At 39.6% G+C, this 23,595-nt stretch overlaps 1 protein-coding gene across 1 annotated transcript in view; it reads right to left on the reverse strand.

The window, feature by feature from the left end:
- GTPBP10 (GTP binding protein 10) overlaps positions 1-17,659 on the reverse strand; it is a 19,663-nt gene extending 2,004 nt beyond the window's left edge. The window contains exons 1-8 of the mRNA XM_029910972.1: positions 16,866-17,659; positions 16,679-16,770; positions 15,402-15,546; positions 8,641-8,714; positions 7,846-7,898; positions 3,981-4,088; positions 3,441-3,518; positions 1,474-1,597 (exon numbers count right to left, since the gene is read on the reverse strand). Coding sequence (XP_029766832.1) covers positions 1,474-1,597; positions 3,441-3,518; positions 3,981-4,088; positions 7,846-7,898; positions 8,641-8,714; positions 15,402-15,546; positions 16,679-16,770; positions 16,866-17,005 — 814 coding nt within the window. The 5' untranslated portion in view covers positions 17,006-17,659. The remainder of the gene's footprint in view (positions 1-1,473; positions 1,598-3,440; positions 3,519-3,980; positions 4,089-7,845; positions 7,899-8,640; positions 8,715-15,401; positions 15,547-16,678; positions 16,771-16,865) is intronic.
- Positions 17,660-23,595: the final 5,936 nt, after the last annotated feature.

Consider the following 23,595-nt stretch of genomic DNA (forward strand, 5'->3'; position numbering starts at 1 on the left):
TGTGTGTGTGTGTGTGTGTGTGTGTGTGTGTGTGTGTGTGTGTGTGTAGTAATTAGAGCCATTCCTTACAAATAGCTAACAAAGCCAGGTTAGATACACTAGAGCTTTGAAACGTAAACTTATATCATTAGGGAATTAGAAGATACTGATTGTATGCATCTGTTTTTACCTATATCTTATTAGATGTTAACAATGTAACCAGATTAGCTTGCAGATAAATTTCTCTTCCTCTCTATTACTAGGGTCTACTGATTCAGAGATCAAAATGAAATATTAACATTTAGATGAAACTTGGGTGTAAATAATATTGTCTATACTTCTCTTTGAAGTTTGTAATAAACTACTAGTGAACCTCTGGGTAGTTAATGGCCGTGTTTATACATAGGAAATAGGAATGGACTTCCAAGCAACCATGTATATTACCTATTCTTCACCCAAGGAATGCCCACTGTGTTATCTGTGTCAAGAGGCTATAGTAGCCTGCCAGAGATCATAAAAGAACTCTAGGGCCTGATCCTGTCATCTCAGATCTGCTTAAGTTTGGTCAGGAAAGCTTGAGTTGCAAGACGGAGGTCTCCTGCGCCAGTCTTGATTACCCTGCTATTTCTCATGGAAGAATTTATACAGACTCTGTACATGGACTATCTATTGGATTATAACCCATGGAACTGATTCTGAAAGAACTTTTTGCAACTCAGCAGCTTACCATCTCTACTATGAAACTGACCTAAGACCTTTACTCATATCTGTCTAATGATCTTTTCTTTTTTGAATAAATCTTAGTTTAGTTAATAAGAATTGGCAGTAAGCATGTATTTGGGTAAGATCTGAAACAGTCATTGACTTAGTGGGTAATGTGTCTGATCTCTTGGGATTGGTAGAACTTTAGATATGGTGAAAAAGATTTTAAGTAATCCTCACCATATTTGACTAGACTGTCTGGGTGGGAGGCCCAGGGCTGGACTGCTTTAAGGGAGCAGTGTTTTGGGCTTTTATGTACCCAGTAAGGAACTGTAGAAGTTTTGTTGCCAGCTTGGTGAATCAAATAATTAGAATAACCACCAGTTTTGGAGATTGTCTGCCCCATTCTTTGCTCAATCAGGGCAAACTGCAATCTCAGTGTGGCCCCTCTAGTGACCATGGTCACACCTTGCAACTGCTGACCCTTTATAAATGAAGTTTTCATACAGAATGTTTAGTGAATACCCATCTTTTTGTAATACTTGAGATCTCCTGGCTAAAGTCAGGCAGGAACCTAGAGTTTAAAAATAGATAGAGCAAGCAGTCAAAGAGAGGGACACGGGGGGCCTCAAACTTTCCAAATCATTTTAACCTAAAATTTAAGACTCTCTGCTTAGTCTATTGTTCAACATATTTATTATCAGCTAACAGATACTTCCACAAATATTCACGAAGGTAAATTACAATCTACTTATTATAAATAAGAAGCTACTGTGCATTAGGTTAGTTTACCTTGAGGATTCTGTAGTTGTTTCATAAGTTCATTCAAGCTATCTTGTGCATTAGGCAAATCCATTTTATTAACGGCAAGAAGTGCGGGCTTTGTCCGAAGCTCTTCTTTGTACAATTCTAGCTCCTTAAAACAAAGTTAATTTGCCTTTGTCAAAATTATTTTTTTTTTTACTTCAAAACAGATTTCTGGTTTTATGTTTTCCTCTTTCATTTGTTTAACTGTCTGAAGAATCACTACAGCACTGAAATCTACTGATGTGTTCAATGTTGATGTATTCACACAGTCTGAGAATGTCAACTAATTTAAATGCATTTACTGTAGGTACACAGCCTGCACCATTGCGATTCATTCTCTTGTAAGGTGGAATGACAGATTTGTTCTTTTTATTCACATCTGTATTAACATATACAGAAGCATCTACTAATTTTTTGAAGTTACTGGTCAGAAATCTCTCAGGGCTTATCTTCACAGCTTGAGTTGGTACTCTTGAGTTACTGCACTCAAGCTAGCCTAGCTAGCTTCAAAACTGGGCTTGTCTACATGGTACAGCAGTGTGAATTCTAATGCACACCAATATGTTGCAAGCTTACTAACCCACATAGACCCTCTGCCTGTGCGCACAAGCAGGATCGACACAGGCCAGTAAGTGTGCAACACGTTGGTACATATTAGAATTCACACCACTCTAGTGTGCACTATTGCACCATATAGACAAGTCCACTGGAGTTACAGAGTGATAGGATAAGTTGCTGTAATTGAGCTGTTGCATTCCCACTGCATTATTAGCTCGAGCATCACTCAAGCTTCAACCTACCCCCAATAAACCAGCTAGCTTGAGCTTAACACACCACTTAATTTGAGCTAGATTTGTGTGTGAAAAGAAGTGGAGTTAGGGATAACACTTGAGTTATAACTTAAGCTAACTATGCTGTGAAGACAATCTCTGAGACAAAGCTTAGGGCAACAACATTTTTAGGATGTGGAATTGTTGTATAATTTATTATTCTTAAGTTTTATATGCCATGAGAGATCTTGTCATTACATCAAAGGTATCATCCCTAACTGTGAATCATACAGCATAGGACTGTACATTGGCATAAGCAGGAAAAAAATATATTATTGGAAGTCACAGAACAGTAGAGGGGGAAAGTGATTGAAAAAAATAGATTTTGAAGATGGAGTTGAGTTTAGTCAGTGGGGATAATGAAGAATGCAGAATAGGCCATGAGACACTGCATATGGCCCCCAAAAGACAATGGGGCTTTGCAAAGTTGAAGACTGATATCTCATCAAGCTCCTAAGACTCAGGCCTAGTCTACTCTTAGAAATTAGATCGACTAGGTCGTTCCAGGCTGTGAAATAAGTTTCACACCCTTAGCACCATAGTTAGGTTGACCTAACCCCTGGTGTAGATGCAGTTTGGTCAACAGAAGAATTCTTTGGTTGACCTAGCTACTACCTCTTACAAAGGTCGACTAACTGCATCAATGGAAAAAACCCTTCCTGTTGATGTAGAAAGCATCTACACTTATGGCATTACATCAGCAGAGCTGTAGTGCCATAGCTGTGCTGCTGTAGCATACACATAGCTTCAGTTACCTCATGGTTTGGACAGAGCAAAAGCCAGAGATTTAGCAGATGATCTGTTTTCCATTTCCTAAAAGGCAGCTAAATCTGGGGACTGAAGAGCTCTGGCTCTTCACTCAGCTTGGCCTTCAGGAGCATTTCCTTACAGATATAGCAGAAGTTAATGAGGACACAGCTATGTCTAAAGTTTTGTCATCTGCCTTAAGTACATCTAGAAAGTTCCGAGCCTTTTAAGATTGCTAGCAAAAAGGATTAACCAACCACACTGGATCCTCAGTAGCTTTATCTACTAATCTAGCAGTCAGCTTACACATGTTTTAGCTATTCTTTCTTCACATAGACAGTATTAGAGTCAATATTTGAAAGGATAGGAAGTTACCTGTGTTAGAAGCAGTATAGTTTCAAAAGCTGTTCTGAATCGAGTTTTTGAAGATAGCCGAAACCCAGAAATATCAACCTAAAAAATGAATTATAAAGTTACACAAAAAGCATTGGGGGGGGGAAGGGGGAGAAGAGGACCATCACCCATTTTTCAAGATATCCAGGCCCAAGAATGGCTTTTTGGTCTGTTTTAAGAGGATCTTGTTGCACAATGGCAACCTAATGTCTGAGCTGTGCTAGGAACCTTTTCATGCTGTTGAGTAACAGGCAATCTTTATAAAAGGCTTTGATCTCTATGGCCTTCATCAGCATAATACCCATCATTTTGTTAGATTTCTAGTCTAAATACTATATTAAAATTATGTTTACAACAGCATCTAGAGTAAAATAATACATGACAATTATGAAGGAAATATTTTCCCAAAGCCAGCTGCAATAAAAATCTCAGGAATTTAGGTTTTCAGGATAGTAAACTCTAAGCTAAGCAGAATAAAAAAACTAATGTTAACAGGTTATTTAAATTATAATATTTACTTACTACAAAGAGAAGCTGTTTGGTTCTTTCTACATGCTTGAGGAATTTGTGGCCCATTCCTTTGTTTGCATGTGCACCTTCAATCAATCCTGGAAGATCGGCTACTGAGACCTAGGAAGATAAATGAAGATGTCAGAAAAAAAAATTGGTAAAGTACTTTTAAAAATCAACATCTCAAATGACTTTACACATAAGAACAAACAGAAAAGTATTCTGGGGATGCTTATTTTATGAGGATCTTATTTTATAGCTACTTATTTCTGAGAGTTGTCATTTGAGTGGTAAGAACCAGCTCATTGGCAATATTTACAAGCAACTGCAAAACATTTAAAGCCTATCATCAGAAGTCTACTTTAGCAGACAAATAACGGGCTATAAGTTTCTGCTGTTCTCCTGAAGCAGCATTACTGGTGCTCAGCCATCTACAGTAGAACCCTGTTTATCTGACCGTCCATTATCCAGCTGTCCATGGTAGCTGGACAATCCAAAAGGAGGTGATCTCTCCTGTGGCCACTAGATGGGGCTGCAGCACTGCACTTTCCCATTCTCCAGTTTTTCCCTGAGTTTTGATTATCTGATCTGGCCCAGTCCCAATTAGATCAGATAAATGGGGTTCTGCTGTATATATTTACTAGTTCTCAGCAATCTAGAAAAATAAAAGTGCTAAGGGCTTCAAACCTATCCAACATCTACAACCAGAGGCTGATATAAAGTACGAAAACCTGACAAGAGCCCAGGGCCAGCACTTGGCAGGAATCCCTGCACCCTTGCCTTTTCCCAGCAACTGATGACTAGGTTTTCTATCAAGATGTTGCCCCAATATCTTGCTGGTGAATGCCACCCTCACTCACCTTTATACTGGCCTCTGGCTAGTAGGTGTTTGCTAAATATGTCAAACCCTGCTTTGGGATTCTCCGTCTAAAAAGACATGAAAATACATTAAAAGGCTATAGAGTTTCAACTACCTATACTAAACAATCCCTGGAAGTTGAATGTACAGGAAAAAAATCTATTTTCTAGTATGATGGAGTTTGGTGGTGCTAGCATATCACTATCACTCTACTTTTACATTTCCTCCCTATCAAATAAAACAAATTACTTATACAAGCAAATAAGAAACTGTTGCTGGTATCTGATAATTGACAGACTAGAAAAAAAAGTCATCCTTGGGGATATGTAATTATCCACTTGGTAGAGGATGTGCCATTGAAAATAAATTACTGATTCCTGGCAGATCAGTTCCTTTTTGGGATTAAAAACAGATCCTGTTATTTGCAGCAAAGGCCTATCTTGTTTTGATTTCTTCTCAAAATTATTAAAAGTTGCCAATTTAATCTCCTAATTCAGGGACACATTTTGCCTTTAGATGTGTGCACAATTCCTACTGGGACTTGTGCATGTCCATGAAAGGGTAGACTTTTGCTCTTATCTATTCACAATACTGGGAGACTTACAGGGATGTACAAATATTCTACGGGATTTTCAGTTAGCAGGATAGTTAGTCCGAATTTGTGCAGGTAAAATGAAGGTCTGTACACCTGGAAAATCTGGGCCTGACAGATTTATTTACTTGATAATGCCCATTTTATAAACTATTTTAACCAATACACTAGGGAATAAAAATCAACTGTAGTTAGTTACCTGTTTAAAATTGCCAATTCCCAGTATTTAGCTGTTTATAAACTAACAATTTCCATGAATAAACAAGTAGTAGTAGGACCAATCAGAAATAAGATTACCCTTTAAAAACAAATAGCAACCAAAATATAGCCGGACAAAGTTTAATTTTTGCTTCATGGTTGCTTCAGTTTTGTTTCCTGTAACCCAATAGTTGGAGCTGAAAAATCAAAATTCTCTGCTTTTCCGGTATTTCTCTAACAATAAAAAAAAAAAAAACCAAAAAACAAACAAAAAAAACCACAAAAACAAAATATAAAAAAAAAAAAAAGGACACTTTATATAATAAAAATGTTTTTGTAGGTAACACTAGGGTACTTGCTCTACTATTTAAAAAAAAAAAAAAAAAAACAAGAAATTTATATATACCCCTTCGGTGGCATTTAGGGCTTGATCGTGCAAGGTGCTCAGCCCTGTTGTGAAGTCAGTGGGAGTTGGGGGGTGCACAGGATACCAACATACTATACCACCAGTTAATTCTATTTGTATATAAGCTACGTTGAAAGTAGGCAACAAGAAAATAGACGTGCTAGATATTTGCTCATATTAAATTAACCAAGATAATTTTTTGAGCAGGCATGAAGTGATCAATTACTAAAATATGTATTTTAATTTTTCCAATCCTTTAATAGTGACCTGTTGATATCAGCTGCCAGGGAAACAGTAGATTCAGGAAGTACAATATTTAAATTCTCAGTCATTTCATGGCAGTTTAAATAAAAAGATTAGAGGACTGCTGAGTCCTCTAAGATAGTTGCTTCATTCCTGTTTCTGAAAGGAAAAAAAAAGCACTTTTCCTCTTTTAACATCTTAGAACTTTGCTCTTGTGGTTAAGTCATCAGAAATCTTTGATGAGCATCTTTAATCTTGGAATGACAAGCACAGTACTGCATGTGTCTCATATTTTTACACATCAAAGATACAAGCTTGAAAAAGCAAAATGTGTGAATGTCCTACATGAACATGGTGTCTGATCCTGCATTAGAACCCAGAGGCAGGGAATCTCGTGCAATCCCAATTACTTCAACAGGACCTTCACACCAAACTTGAGTTGACAAGTTTGAGATCAGAATGCAAAATTAAGGCCCAGAGAAGGATATTGTGGAGAGATGGGAAAAATGAAGTAGGCACACATAGTAAATTTTTTTTGCCTGCTCTTTGCAGTACACGTGACATGAAATCAATGTAATGTAATAGTTTCTTGTAATATACAATAAACTAAAATACAAGGGTGTTTTGTTACTCAGATGATGAACAACTGGCTCTGAAGCTCTTAGTCCACTGGTTTGTAAAGAGTATTTTTCCTAAGATGCTGATTAAATCATTATAAAAATCTACACATTAAAAAGTCTCCCTTGCATTTTGAAGCTGTGGCTCTTCATATTTCCAGAACAATTATTCATAAGAATACACCCTGAGTAATCTGAAATTCAGAGGGTTTTTTTTAAATCTAGGTGAACTCTGTCACAATTTGTGTCACATCACACATGTTTACATGCACCCATTACCAGACAAAAATGTTACTGAAATGCTTAACTTGGCAATAAAAACAAATGAAACCCACGTTTCTACTGTTTCCTAAGGAATGCCATTTAAACTCAGAACGATTTTCATTCAAAATGGGTGTCCAATTTTCTGCTTCCCTTAATCACAGAAATGAGCCTATTATATGCCAAATTACTGCATAGTCAACTCAAGTTTGGAGATAAAAGCTGGCAACTCTCAAGCCAGAATTTTTTTAGTTCTAGACAGCATTGACCATTTGGGATTTCCTTTGACGACAAAAAGGTTGCAGTTTTGTTTCATGCTAAATACTGGGTACTTCTGTATTTTATTATCATCACTATATTCAATAACTTAGAGAAACTCATTTGTTAGATATGAAAAAAAGGTGGAGAAGAAAGCTAATCACATTTAGATGATGAACTATTAGTCGGTTACTACAGAATCTTGGTTCCCTCTGTTAAGGGAAACAGAAGTGGGAACCGTATTTACTTTCTCCATTTTTGCGCCATTAACTATTGGCGTAGAAAATATTGCAGTAACATCCTTAAGCAAAGAAAATATAGATATTTGAAAGTGTGATTCAGGATTAAGCTTCATTGCAGAAGATGAAAGGTTGTAATGACATGAATCTAACTAGCCATTATACCCAAATGTATAACAAATTAAATTGCTTTTCAATACCAACCTGCTTGTAATCTGGATACATGATCTTTCCCAGTTCAGGTTTTAATGTTGTGACTGGATGGGCAGGACGAGAAAGAAAAGAAAGTCACTTTTAATATACAGTGCTTAACATTATAAAACCTTCATGCCTCTCCTTATCTATTGGACCTAATTACTCTCATGCCTTCCTTTGGAACATTTCCATTATAATATATTTATATGAATGACATTATGAAGTTACATCAGAAAGTACTATGGTATAATGTAACAGATATGAATCCTAGTAAATATCAACCAGACCTCTTTTGAAAATTAAGACCACTGTTGAAAATTAGGCCAACACCACTAACTTTTCCCTCATTGCTTTTATCTCCCCTAACCATGTTGATCATACAGCAGCTACTGCTTCAGTTTTTGCTTTTTGTTCCCCCAGGACACTGAGCTCACAAAACTAACAACTAAAAACAAATCTCTATAGTTGTGGCCTCTTCACTACTTCTATCATGCTTTAGACTTAGTGCCACAGAACTTACTTCTGTTTTCACATGAATCTTTTGTAACAGGAACAGAGCGCCACAATAATGGTGCTCCAGGGAAGTCACCTGTCTTTCTTGCTGTCTCTTATGAGGTGTGAAAGAACTGAGATAAAGGCGAAGAGAGTAATGATATTTGGTAGATAATAACATCTGTAGCCCAGCAACTGTAGGCAGCTCCTACTCTCCAGTTCTTTTCTAAAAGTTGTTCAGTCAAGCCATAGGAAAGGCCTGTGTTCTCAAATAATGTTACAGCAATGAAAAATAATACAGTTTGTACTTACAAGGATAATCTGCAATCTGAGGTTTGGCATGAGAAATCTTGCTTAGCAAAGAGGATTTTCCTGCATTTGGAAATCTAGAAGGAAAGTTGAGATTTACACAATGAATAACTATTTATGTCACACTTGCATATGAGTTACTACTGAGTTAAAAGAACAACACTGGCAATACATAATTCTATTATTTTTCTGTTTCTGACAATCTAAAGTGGGCATCTCCCCCCTCCCCCCAAATTAATACTATTTAGACTGTTAAACCCTTTGGGGCAGGAACTGTCTGTTAGGGTATGTCTACACTATGAAATTAGGTCTATTTTATAGAAGTCGATTTTTCGAAATCGATTGTATACAGTCGATTGCGTATGTCCACACTAAGCACATTAAGTCGGCGGAGTGCGTCCTCACTATCGTGGCTAGCATCGACTTACGGAGCGGTGCACTGTAGGTAGCTATCCCACAGTTCCCACAGTCTCCGCTGCACATTGGAATTCTGGGTTAAGCTCCCAATGCCTGATGAGGCAAAAACACTGTCGCGGGTGGTTTGGGGTACATGTCATCAGTCGCCCCTCCCTCCATGAAAGCAACGGCAGACTATCGTTTTGCGCCAGACACCAGGGCGATTAGAAGAGTACAGCAAGGTGTGCCGCGCATCTGAGGGGCTTTGAAAACCAGTTTCATGACTGGCCAGGCTTCAGTGTGACAGTTGTGTGGGTTTCTCCTTGATGCAAACCCGCCCCCTTTGTTGATTTTAATTCCCTGTAAGCCAACCACCCTCCCGCCTTCGAAATAAAGTAACTATTGTTTTGAAACCATGCATTCTCTCTTTATTAATTTTTTTAAAAAAAATTAGATAATGGACAAGGTAGCCCGGGTGGGGTGGGGGAGGAGGGAAGGACAAGGCCACAATGCTTATTGTAGCCACACTAAAAAAATCAAACTGTTTGAATGACAGCCTTCTGTTGCTTGGGCCATCCTCTGCAATGGAGTGGCTGGCTGCCTGGAGCCTCTCCTCCCTCCCTCCACGTTCTTGGGCATCTGGGCGAGGAGGTTATGGAACATGGGGAGGAGGAGGCGGTTATACAGTGGATGCAGTAGGGGTCTGTGTCTTGTTGGCTTTTCTGCAGCTCCAACAGATGCTTCATGTCCGCGAGTGCATTTTTTCCCGCCTTCTAATCTGCGATAACCTCAGGGACGGAGATGATAGGGGGAGCGTAGAAACATTCTACACTCTACGATTCTGTGGGGACTGCATGGTCACCTGTGCTGCTGAGTTCGCCACGCTGAACAAACAGGAAATGAAATTCAGAAGTTCCCGGGGCTTTTCTGGTGTACTTGGCTAGTGCATCGGAGTTCAAAGTGTTGTCCAGAGCAGTCACAATGGAGCACTCTGGGATAACTCCCGGAGGCCAATACCGTCGATTTGCATCTGCACTACGCCAAATTCGACCCAGCAAAGTCAATTTTAGCGCTACTCCCCTCGCTGGAGAAGAGTACAGAAATCGATTTTAAGATTTCTTTAGGTTGACGGAACGGGGTTGGTTGTGTGGACACATTCATTTTTAAATCGACCTTACGCATGTAAATTCGACCTAACCCCGTAGGGTAGACCAGGCCTTAGTATGTACTTGCACCGCGCCTAGTGCAATGGGGCCCTGATCTTAGGCCTCAGAGATGTAGTGCTGCAAGTGACCTCTTGATGTGATCTAGTCCATTCCCCTTCGCTGAGGCAGCGTTAAGTATACCTAGACCATCCCTGACAGGTGTTTGTCCAACCTGTTCTTAAAAACCTCCAGTCATGGGGATTCCCTAGGCTACCTGTTCCAGTGCTTAACTATCCTTAGAAAGCTTATCCTGAAATCCAATCTAAATCTCCCTTGGTGAAAATTAAGTCAATGATTTCTTGTCCTATCCTTGGTGGACTTGGAGAAGATTTTATCACCACCCTCCTTATAACACCCTTTTACATATTCCAAGACTGTTGCCAGGCCTCCTTCAGCCTTCTCTTCTCTAGACTAAACAGGCCCAGTTCTTTAAACCTTTCCTCATGTATTCTAAACCTCTTGGCATTTTTGTTGCTCTCCTTTGGATTCTCTCCAATTTGTCCACATCTTTCTTAAGGCGTGGTGTCCAAAACAGGACACTATTCCAGCTGAGGCCTTGCCAGTGCAGAGTATACAAGAACAGTTACCCTCCATGTCTTATGTATGCTAATATATCCCATTGCCTTTTTTTGCAACAGCATCACACTGTTGACTCATTCAATTTGAGATTCACTAAAACACTGCCTAGATAGTTATTCTCAGTTTTGAATCTGTACATTTAGTTTTTCCTTCCTAAGCATAGTACTTTGTACTTAGAAGTACTTGTGGCACCTTAGAGACTAACACATTTATTTGAGCATAAGCTTTCGTGGGCTACAGCCCACTTCTTCCATTCTATGCATCCAAAGAAGTGGGCTGTAGCCCACGAAAGCTTATGCTCAAATAAATGTGTTAGTCTCTAAGGTGCCACAAGTACTCCTGTTCTTTTTGTGGATACAGACTATCACGGCTGCTACTCTGAAACCTACTTCGTACTTGTCTCTTTCAAGTTGTTTCATCTTGTTGATTTCAGACCAGTTCTCCAGTGTATCAAGGTCATTTTGAATTCTAATCCTGTCCTCTAACGTGCTTGCAACCCACCCCCCGCATTGTCATCTGCAAATTTTGTAAGTGTAGTCTTGGCTAGGACCTTCAGGTTTCTGTAATTCAGACAATAAATGTTTTATACAAACTTTTTTCGCCATTTTGAAAACCATTACAACGGTTTAGAAGAATGCAGACAAATTAAAAAAGACTTTCTGAAGGTTTCAGGGATGAACTCATTTACAGTGAAACTTAGTTTACTGGACAATGTCATTATATTACTTTAACCAAGCGGTTATCCTTCCCTGTCAACTCAACCGTGCTCCTGAGGTCTGAGCATGAAATAGCTGAAAATGTGACGAATTTCATGTGTAACAGCTTTAAGTGACATTCTACTCGCCAAAGGGGCTTAGTTAAAAAGGCATTATGAGGTTCTATGTGTCTGATTTTTATACCCGACTGCTCATTTGAAAAGTAAAAAGATATTTTTTTCTAGTTGATAGCCTTGCAAACTCAGCCTGGTAGCTGAAATTTAAGTGGTGTTCTTTCTGGTATATGTATCATTCTAATAATAGAAGATTCTACAAGTCAAGTGCCACCTTCATTTGCATTTCTGCTACTACTGCCTTTTGCAGGGTTGCACAGATATAACTAAGTACATGACTGAAGATAATACAGTTCTACAGGTGGTCATGAAATTGGAACTAAGTTAACAATTCTGTTAATTTTACACACTTCCAGTGTGATCTTGGGCAAGTCACAGATTCTGTGCACCTTACCTCCCCCCTGAAAAAGACGGATAATATTACTTCCCTATGTCCCAGGGGTATTGTGAGGATACATCCATTAAAGGCTGTGAAGTGCTTTTAGATCTACTGATGAAAGGCACTGTATAAGGGATAGGTATTATTATTGATGAGTGAACCAGAACAAACAAACAAACAAAAAACCACCCTAGTTCATGCTCCGAGATCTCAGTTGATTATGCAAGGCGCTGACTATAGCAATGCCTCCCATGTTCCCCAAACCTTTTTCACATAAGAAAGCAGCAACAACTGAACACGGACAGCAAACTGGTCTTCCGAGTTAGGCAGTGCCATTTTTCCCTTACATACTTTACAGAACAGACCCACACTTAAAAGAGTTAGAAATAACCCTTTTCAAAATAACCATTTTGAATGTCTAGTGCCTTTAATCCCATTTTACCCATGATTAAATGGAGTTACAAAACACAGGTAGATGCCTTACTCAAAATCAAACCTCAAGCATGGCCACAGGAACAGAACACAGTTCCCAGTCACTCAATAGAAGGAGGATGTCATAAGGGACCTTGGTTTAAGTCAAATTTGCAGACCATCACACTGCACTATATTTCACTACAATACTAAATCTATGATAAACAAGTTCCTAAACAGATATTAAAAGTCACCTGATCAAAAATGTGTGAAGGTTAGAAATCTACGGGGGGTAGTATGGAACTGCGATTAAAAATAGGACTATGTTCTTGCAGTCTGCTAGCCCAGAGAGAGGCATTTTTCTTTATCACCCAGTAATGCATTATTGGCTGAGGAATTCACCATGCTGTGAATTTAAGCATAAATTAATTAAATCAAACTCTGTTAAACAGCAAGACAGACACCAACTAATTAAAAAAATGGATATTTTAAAGGCTTCACTCCTTACAATGGAAGAAACAATGACTTTTTTATAATAGGAAAGTTAATGGAGGTAATTTAATGCTCTCTGATGATGGAAGAAGTCATATAGACAATTCAGAATGTTACTCCTTCCATTTCTTCAAGGAAGTATTTTATTTCTATCAAGGCTCGACGTATTCTCTTTGAAGCTCAATTGCAACCTCTCTTGTACCTCACAGTCTGTACACAGACCTGATGATCCTCTCTCAAGACAATACGATTTCTTGGTCTGATCTAACAGCAAAGCACTTTATTGTGTATATGCTGAAGTAAAAGCAACATACTCAAAGAAAAGATCAAAGTACAGGCACTAACAGGATATCAGAGTTTGACTCACAATTTTGGCTAGGGAAACAATCTTCATTAATAATGATTCTTTCTATGCTTTTAATGAAAACCTGTCAGCTCAAATATGAACCAAAATTTAGGATTTGTAAGCCCCCCCCCAGCTTTTACAAAACCTAAGACCAAGAGCTCTGGCATAAGAATTTTAAACAATGGTCCTAGTTTAAACAAATGCATTTCACTACAGTACGTTGTAGCACTGTGTTAATACATGACAGCCTAAAACTGAAATTGACCTCAGATCAGAAACTCAAGTGAAACTAACTAGTGCGTTTTCATTTGTATACACAGACACCTGCAAATCCATTTAATAGAATTCACATTAAAAAAAAAAAAAAAAAAAAAAAAAAGATCTCTTCAGATCTTAATAAAAAACCTACCATGAATCATGAGTTGTTCCCTAAGTTTTTGTGCTTGAATGCCACACATCCGAAATAAATACATTTATAAGTTACTGTGCCATATGATATTTTGTAGTATAAAGCAGGGATCTGAAACTCAAATCACCACGAGCGCCACATAAGTACATTGGCCTGAGGGCCACATCACTGACACCTTTACATGTAAGGATACAAAAGCCCCCCTGCCCCTACCCCACTCCACCCCATTCATGAGGCCCTGCCCCTGCCCTGCTTCTTCCCACCCCTTCCCCACCCCCATTCCAATACTTTCCCCAAAGTCCCAACCCCAACTCCGCCCCCCTCCCTGCCCCTATTCCAACCCCTTCCCCAAATCCCCGCCCCTTCTCCACCTCCTCCCCTCTCCCTCCTGGAAAGCCTAAGTGCCACTAAACAGCTGTTTGGCAGCGGGAAGTGCCTGGAGGTTGGCAGAGGAGAGGGGACGCGGTGAGGAGAGGGGGCGGCGGGGAGGGGGGAGAGCTTGGCTGCAGCAGGAAATAACTCCGCAGGCCACATGTTGCCTGCGTGTTTGAGACCCCTGGTATAAAGAGACATGGCCTCTGAATACTAAGTGGCACAGATGCAGACTACTAACATACATTCTTCTTCCTGTTATTCACAATACATAATTTGTCAGGGAATTTTTATGTCCCAAATATTAAAACAAAGACCAGCTTCTTATATCTTTACAAAAGTAAGGAGAACAATATTTTAAAAAGTTTGTGGCATTAGTAACGATAGGTATTCATGCGGCAGTCCAAACCATCTAATATTTACATTTTTCACATATAAAACTCTGCAAAGAATTATACACATAAGGAATCTTACTGAGCTCAGTATGACTCCTTGAATGTGTAAAATTACTCACATGCATAGTGTTTGTAGGACTGGAGCCAAGCGACCCTGTTTTGAAACATCACATTACCCTTGAAGATGGCTAGCAAAATATCAACCTTACTTTCAAGTTTTCAAACATCCAATGTAAACATATCTGCACATTTCCATCTAGAAGTACTTTGCTCATTATGCACCCATAAAAACTAACAGTAACTCACTGTGCACAAGGTATAGGGAAAAAAACCCTAATGAGTTCTTAATAAACAGTGTTTGTGTGGTTTTAGTGCATTAGATGCTTTTCTTCAGATTTCCTAAAGAAACCAATTAAAATTTGTTTTCTTTTTAATCAATGGCAGTGAAAAGTACCAGATTAAATGCAAATGAAATTGAAGGGCCATAGTTCAAGGTTTTCCATACTCCCCTAACAATATGCAAGGATGCTTTTCTAAGAGAGCAGATTCCATATCTAGTTTTAATAGCAACGCCAAAAAATAAATATTAAGGAGATCCACTTGTGCCAGTACTCGGTTGGTAATGGCAATTTTTGCAATACAGCTACCAGTCCACTAGGGGAGATTCCCAATTCATTTCACATATACTACTGAACAGCCGTGTAATGTCATCAACCACCTCACCTGGATTCAGACCAATGGCCCTGCATTCATCCAACCATGAGTAATTCATTCTGATAATTCATTTTAGCAGCAAAAATCAAGTAGCAGTTTGAGGCTCAGTCATGAGTTTTTTAAAAAAGGGGCAGAATTCAATTCACATGTAGTCCCCTTCCCACCTCATTTGAAGTGCATTACTTTAAATTATACTCCTAAATGTTCAATTCACAGATAACAGATTCCAGTACTCACCCAACTAAGCCAACATCTGCTATAAGTTTCAAATCAAGATGAACTGTTTGTATCTGGCCTTTCAAAGGCAAGAAATTTGTAACCAAACAGCCACCAATACCTCCACGAGCTACCAGTATTCTCTCTCCTGCTTTATTAAGTTCTCCTGAAAAATAAAATCACTAGTTAGAAAATACAGCTGTTGTGCAACAGTTAAGAGTTTCAATTACCAGGTAAACCTGCTGTCAATGAAAGAAGAGGAGAATTTCCACTAGTTTCTATATAAACCCCTTGGACTGATGGGCATGATGCATGTCTCTTTGTCAAGAGTCAGATATTTCAACTCCTAACACCAAATAACTACATTAGGTAGAGTTTCTCTTTGGAGTTATCCCTAGAAAATGAATACACAGTATGGTCAAAATGGTAGTTGATACTAACAAGCACATGATTCCAAATATAAAGCAACACTAATCACATGTAAGCTCAATATACGATATCTCCCAAAGTATTACTTTTAAGTGGTCAACATCACCACATTGTATCATGTAGTTGGATGTGGGTTAAACCAAGAAAAGCTGCACGTATCAGTAGTTTTGAGATTTTTAGCCATGGCTATAATCGCTTGTTAGTCAAAAAATACTTTAAACTTGAGAATTCTGTCACATTATCTACATCATACTTAAATCCTGCTTAACACTTAACCAAAAATAAATAAATAAAAACTCTGAAAACTACAAAAAGAAGAGTGCTCTCTAACTTCAAGGTTATAGTTTAAGAAACGGCCATTTCAGGAGCCTTGCACTGATAATCTGTGAAATTCTTTTCACTGTTCTAGATACAGTAGTTACTTTCAATAGTTTAAAAAAAATAATTATTTTAGGTAATCCCTGAGATGTTGAAACTCAGCCAGTTTTATAGTTCAAATAACTGAGTTACAAAGTGGACAAGTAACCTTTCCAAGGTCACGCAGTAATTCAATGGCTCACTGTAAAACCAACCTGGCTTCCAGCCTTTAAATCTTGTTGCAACAACATGTTCCTAGCACTATTATTTGGTGATACAAAATTAATTATAACTATGCTTTTGGAAGGAGCCTCCAACATCAGAAGTCTCCCACATGTGATTCTGTCTCCCCACATTTGTCTCAATAAACAAATAAATCCTTCTATTTTGTCTTAAAGATAAACCATCTCACAAGAGCCTTTGGACTGAAGAGTGACACATCAAGTTTGCTGGGTGCACTAACTGCCTTATTTTCTGCTATCTCAAAATAAAGGAAAAATAAAGGTTCTTACCAAACTGTTTCCCATCACAGGAAGTAACTGAAATTCCCAGAGGCACATCAACTTCACAATCTGTTCCCTTTTCACCTTTCAGTGCAGGAACACTACAAAAAGTTAGACATTAAAAAGTCTTAAGGGGTATTTTTCTTTCAGGTTACAAATGTTCAACAATATAAATCAGGACATAATACGTCCTTACCTACTGTTGGCTCCTGCTCCAGCTACAAAGCGTTTCTGGGGAAATCTGTCTTTAATTCTCTTTAAGGTAATTTTTTCTTTGGCTACAAGCCAGACATCACCGCCTCTCCCTCCTTCTCCACCCAAGCGAGGATGCCCCATTCCACCAGTTCCTCCTTTCACATAGATTCTCAGATCATCTATAAAGTTGCCATACTAACAACATAAGAAGTGTGAAATTGGTGTTTCATATTTATCCCACCTGCCTTTCACATAGTAAGCTCCCAAGCACCAGCCCTGGCATGATCCTACCAAGTGTCAGTGAAAAAATAATTCAGGAAACTAACGCCTGAGTTGCCTCCCCTGCTCCAGGGCAGGTTGTGAGAAGGAACTGGCGGCGGCTTGCCAAGGCCGCCTAGCAAGCCCTGCTCTCCTAGCCCCAGCGCCGGGAGGATTTGTAAATGCAACGCTGAGCCCACCGAAGCCCGGCCGCAGGCTCTGGGGGCTCCCCAGCAAACCATGCCCTGGGCTGGACGACGGGAGCCGGCCGGGCGCTATTAAAGAGCGGGGCAAGGGGGAGCAAGGCGCGGGACCCCCAGCGAGCGAGCGTGGCCAGTCGGCCCAGACCCCTTCCCCCGCCAGAGGCTGCGCCTCTTCGCCATCCCCAGCCCCGCTCACACGGGGAGCTCCGGCCCCAGACTCCGGCCGGGGACTGTCCCCTCCCCGCGGCCGCCACGGGGCTCGCGGCGCGCTGACCTTCCGGAGCAGCGCGCGACTCCCCCACACCATGTTGGCCAGGGCCCCTCAGCCCGGGCCTAGAAGCAGGGACGCGAGGGGACGCGCGAGCGCAGCCGCTGACGTCGTGACGCAGAGAGGCGCGTGCGGCGGCTCAGCCCGCCCCGAGGGGGGGGGGCGGTGTGTGCGCGTAGGGGCGGGCGGGGCGGGGGAGAGAGAGGGACAGGCCCAGAGCGGCGAGGGGGTGTTGCCGCAGTGAGGGGAAATGGGCCGGCGGAATAGTGCGCTGGGGGGGGGGGGGAGGGGCCGCGGGGGGGGGGGGAGGGGGGGGGGAGCAGGGAGGGACGGTGTGAAGGGGATCTGTGGGGCAGGAACAGTGAGGTACAAGGGGAATAAGTGTTTAGCCCTCGGGATGTTGTGGGTTCGCCCCTGGCTGCTCACTGACAGTGGGCGAGAGAGTTAAAAGGAAGGTGGAATGTGTAATTGTCTCAGATCACAAAATCCCTCCTCCCAAGCAGCAGAGAGATGCTACTTTAAACATAAATCCCCCCAAAGAACAATCAAGTATCGAGGTAGCCGTGTTAGTCTGTATCCACAAAAACAACAAGGAGTCCGGTGGCACCTTAAAAGACTAACAGATTTATTTGGGCGTAAGCTTTCGTGGGTAAAAAACCCACTTCTTCAGATGCATGGACTCCATGCATCTGAAGAAGTGGGTTTTTTACCCACAAAAGCTTATGCCCAAAGAACAATAGCTCCCATGAGTGAAACTGGGTCAGGCTGCTTCTAGCAGCGACAAGCACACTACAGGCCATGTTTACACTAGTCTTTGGGAAATCTCCCACCAGCGCAGTTTCAGCAGTGGTAGCACTGGCATATAGATAGGACACAGATGTTTTGACCATCATCTTTTCAAGGCAGGGTTAGATAAGGTGGTAAAAAAGCCCGTGCCCACCAAGCCAATGTTGTGGTAAAAATGCCTCTAGGCTTTCACTCACACATATGGTACCGTTGCCAGAACTGCAGCAGTGCTATTGTTCAGTGGGAGATTTCTCCCCTAAAGAAATATATAGAAAGCTTCTGCTTCTTCATCACAAAGACAGTCTTCAGTGAATATATTAATAGGTCCTGACTTTGATGGTTGGAAGTACTGATTACTACTATATTTGTCCTAGATGTGAAAAGCCTAAAAGCCCATCAGAGGCAGTGCTAGCCCATTAGGGGCCCGAAGCAGGAATATTTTGGGGGCCCCCTATACACAACACTGACTGCCGAAGCCCCGCTGCCCAGGGTTGACAGCCCCAGTCCCACCGTCTGAAGCTGAACTCATGGAGGTCACGTAAAATCATGGAATCCGTGACCTTTGTGACCGACTTGTAGCTTTAATAATAATAAAAAGTGAATACGGGGCCCCCTTGAGTTACTGGAGGCCCTAAGCAATTGCTTAGTCTGCTTATGTCTAGCGCCGACACTAAAGCCTATTATAAATTCTTGATCCATCCTATCTTCTTCCCACAGTTTTAACAACATTTTAAACATTATGTTTTTCTTTGTCTCTTTTCTTGGCATAGGACTCTTCAGAGTTGGGAACCACGTGTTCAAAGTGGTTAATACATAACTTAATTCCTATTTGTGTCATTGTGTTTTCCCTATAATTTTCATTTTTCTCATCACAGAATTAAGTTAGGGCGATATCTTTATGTAAAAAGCTAGTTATAAATATTTTCTACATTAAGATAAATTAATTAGAGTAATATACCTTTTCTTGTATTTACTAAACTACCCTTTTCCATAATTTATATTTAATATTTTATTTAAAAAAAAAAGTTTAAGGGAGAATCAATAATAGAATCCAGACTTCTAGACTTCCAGGCCTGTGGTTTTCAACTGCTCACACTTCTTCTGTTAGTCATAAATAAAACTAGGCTGTGCTTATTCTGCAGCTGGATTGTTGTGCTGATGGGGATACATGAGAAATCTTGACGGACTGTCCCTGATCTCTGTTGTTGGATATGATGAATGAATGAATAAAATACTTTAACTGAATGAGATTCCATAATACCCACAATATACAATGCTTTTCATCCTTAAGTATTATATCCAAGTACTTACTTAGTAGTATTTTTAGAATGCCTGAAAATTGAGCCATTTTTCTGGCCCATTGTCTTTCACTTACATATATGAAAAAATATGGAGAAGAGCCTTTAATTATGTTGATAATTATTTGCTGATTTTACTGAAGTTTGTTTGTTACCCATCAACTGTACAGCTGGGTTTGGCTAATAGTTGCTGTAACGCCTCCAAATACTGCATATGTTTTACTTTATTATATTGGAGTCTTCTGTAGGACTTGCAAATGTTCTTTTGCAAATACAACAGCAAGGGAACATTGTTAGAGCACATTGCACAAGGTACATAATGGAAGTACCTTCATTAATGGTTATGAATAATCTAGTGTCATAGTCCATGTTCTTTACTTGTACGTCAATACACCCTAATGAGTATTCTCATTACTTTCAAATTCAGTACTGCTTGGTTTTCAGGGTTTTGAGTCAGCATGACAATTGATAATACCAATGGCATAATCTATAAATATATTTGTTCTTGAAGACACTCACTCTGAGGTTACTAGCAGGTCTTATATCATAAAATGCTGGTCACCCTCAACTCCCATTGACTTCCAACTGGAAGGTAAATATGTCTACAGCCTCATCCAGAGATATTACCAATGGTCACATTAATACAGTTCCATAACATCAATCATCACTGAAGGTGAAAGAAGGGAAACACAGGAAAATGAGAATCTTCAATGCACCTTAAGTCAGTGAGTGTTGATGGTACTCATTAGAATCAACACCATTGATTCTAGCACTAGTTCTGCTCCAGCACTGAGCAAGTTCAGAAGAAGAACAAGAATTAGATTACTTATTACATCATTGCCTTTGAAATGAGCCATTGTTTAGGTGTCTTCACTGCCAAAGTCTTTATAATACAGAAGAAAAAGAAAAGAGAGATGCTATGATTGCTGGTATGCACCTCAAAGCATCCAAGGTCTTTAGGTGGTTTCTTTACCAACTGCATTGCTTTTTACAATATTTATATCGTTACTCTAAAAAACCCACCCAATTTCACCAGCAACTTACTGATGCTGTTGTTTTCTTTTAATTTAATTTGGGTGTTGAGTTATACAGTGGGTGTGCCAAACAGTGGGCATACTAAGTGTCAAGATTGATGCCATTTTTTTCCTTGATGTCACACACTGCTAATCAGTGATGCACTGTTTATTGCTATTCCATTGATTCAATTCTTTATGTGCAGTGAGTCCCACTTACATAACAGATTTAAAATAGCAAGATGTGTAATCATACAACAGAATTCAGTTGTGGAGTCATGCATATGGCTATTAGAGCTTTAAAATAATTCAAACTGATTTATATTTAATTGGTTAATATTCTGTAGTTTCTACTGCAGAACTTTTCCGTTCCTATTATTTCTACTCTACTTACATTTTCAAGTGCTCACACATCACTGACCATGATAACTGGAAAATTGCTACATCAAATCCTAATTATTACCTATTTCTATTCTTTCATGAAACAGTTTAGTAGATTGGACAACAATTATATCATCACTTTAATGAGAAGAAGGTATTAAATTGCTTTCAACCTGGGTATTAAATCCCTTTCAATACAGGTTGTCCGTAATTCAGTTTGTATACGCAAGTCAATTTTTTTTTATTATGGACAAGAACCATCATTGATGTTCATTATTTAAGTTAAGAAATGCTTCTGATTTAATTAACATCAGAGATTTACTTTTAGAACAAAAATGGAATGGTCCAAATAACACAACTTTCTATTTTTCTCTTGCTTTTCTAAAAGTTTCCAGAACACATCAGTACAAAGCGGTGAAGTTGGCATAGATTATGTTTTGAATTTGACAAAAATAGTTAATTCAAAAACATTTGGGCTTCTAAAGTTTTAAAACATTGATGCATTATGTTAAAATGCTGTTTATGTAAATTGATCATTTTAAAAAAATATATTTATTTTACAGAAAAATAGATTTAACCATGGCCTGCATGTGCATTGCAATATGGTAAAGCTCCACTAGATGGAGCAACTTCAACTAATATGGCAATTAAAAAAAATCAGTGGAGCCATTCAAAATTAATGCAGTAGAACAGGGGTCCGCAACCTTTCAGAAGTGGTGTGCCGAGTCTTCGTTTATTCACTCTAATTTACGGTTTCGCGTGCCGGTAATACATTTTAACGTTTTTAGAAGGTCTCTTTCTATAAGTCTATAATATATAATTAAACTATTGTTGTATGTAAAGTAAATAAGGTTTTTAAAATGTTTAAGAAGCTTCTTTTAAAATTAAATTAAAATGCAGAGCCCCCTGGACCAGTGGCCAGGACTTGGGCAGGGTGAGTGCCACTGAAAATCAGTGCCATAGGTTGCCTACCCCTGCAGTAGAACATTATTAATATTGGAAGAATTTGAGAGAGAAATGTTTTATTTTATCTTAATTCAGATCAGTTATAAAAAGGTGTTATAGTCACGTATAAGTGCTATTATTTCCTTTCTTTCGGCCCAGTCCAGAAAACCATACTCATGTGAGTAGTCCATTTAGGCCCTTTGGAGCTCTTCCTGGCTGATCTACAGAACAGAAATATCATGATGGGAGAGCAGAATACTATCAAGTTAAAACTGTTTTAAGCCTCCTTGCTGAAAGAATCGCAGGAGGAATATGTCCCCTAATGTCAGGGAAAACTCCATAAACAGAGCAGTGTGGAGCATCCAGTTCCTGTCTTGGCTCCAGACGGCATGGTATTTGAGAGTCCATGTGTGAGGAGGAAACATCATCTACCTTCTGTAGTTCCCAAAAGGAGTTCACTTTTAAATGCTCCCTAAAAACACTGGAATAAAAATTGGGTTGATAATATACCTTAGAGATGTGATAGTCTTACTTCTATCATCAGAGACTAATGTCTTTGTTAAATTCTTTGATGCAAGCTTTGAGATCCTTGGATAGAATGCTATTGAATTCTATCCTTCCATAGATTCTATGCAATTATTAAGTCCCAATCCTGAATTGAACTCCCCGCAGGCAGACCCCTGTGCATGTGCAGAGCTCCACTTAAGTTAAAGGTGGGGTCCACCTGAGTGCAGCCCATTGCAGGAAGGGGCCTTAGTTTTCAGGGGGCAGTTTGCCGTAGTTCATAAATTCTTAGGGCTTGACTGTCAAATGCAGATAATTGTGTGAAGGGGAGTTAGAGTTCAAAATTAACCTTTCAAATCCTTTCTTATTTTGGGGACATCCTAAGCTACCAGGTGTGTCCCGTGGTGGTGGATGAGGGAACCCCATACATAATATGAACCGTTCTGAATATATTGAATGAGCAGCCATGGATCTATGGTTGTGAGTCAGTCCTGTCCCTGTAAAAAAGTCAGTTATAAAAACAACCCTGATAAAACAGTCTATGTCAATTAGCCAGCTTCTCTGTCAGTTAGACTCTTGGAGTCGAGTCGAGAACGAGTTCAAATGGAGGTATGAAGAGGGTGCACCAAACCCATGAGGGAGTTTCTTGCCTGTAACAAGAGCTCCTAACAGCTAAAACTAAAAGTAGGGTTGGGTGCTGCTGGAGCATGAAGAACCATGTAGGACTCTGGGAAACTGAGTCAAGTAGTTAGAGAAATGACTGCTCAATATTAGTATTCTTGGAGTATGCAAAATGTGATGGACTGAATGTGGAAGACTCCATTCAGACCCAACGAATCAAGACCCCCCAAATAAACCAGCAAACAAACAAACATAAAAAACTTGGCAAATGCTAGAATCCCCCCAACAGGAAATGTAATGCATTCCATCAGCGAAGAAGAATAACTTGGTGTCTGCTGGCAGGATAAAGTAACCAACGCTGAGGTGTACAAAGGACTTGCCACTGGACTGTAGAAACAATGATTAAAAAAAAAAAGGCTGAACTGGTTTGGACATTTTGTACAAGTATCAACAA

Source organism: Terrapene carolina, unplaced genomic scaffold (assembly GCF_002925995.2).
Source record: "Terrapene carolina triunguis isolate 2854851 unplaced genomic scaffold, T_m_triunguis-2.0 Scaffold84, whole genome shotgun sequence".
Lineage (NCBI taxonomy): Eukaryota > Metazoa > Chordata > Testudines > Emydidae > Terrapene > Terrapene triunguis.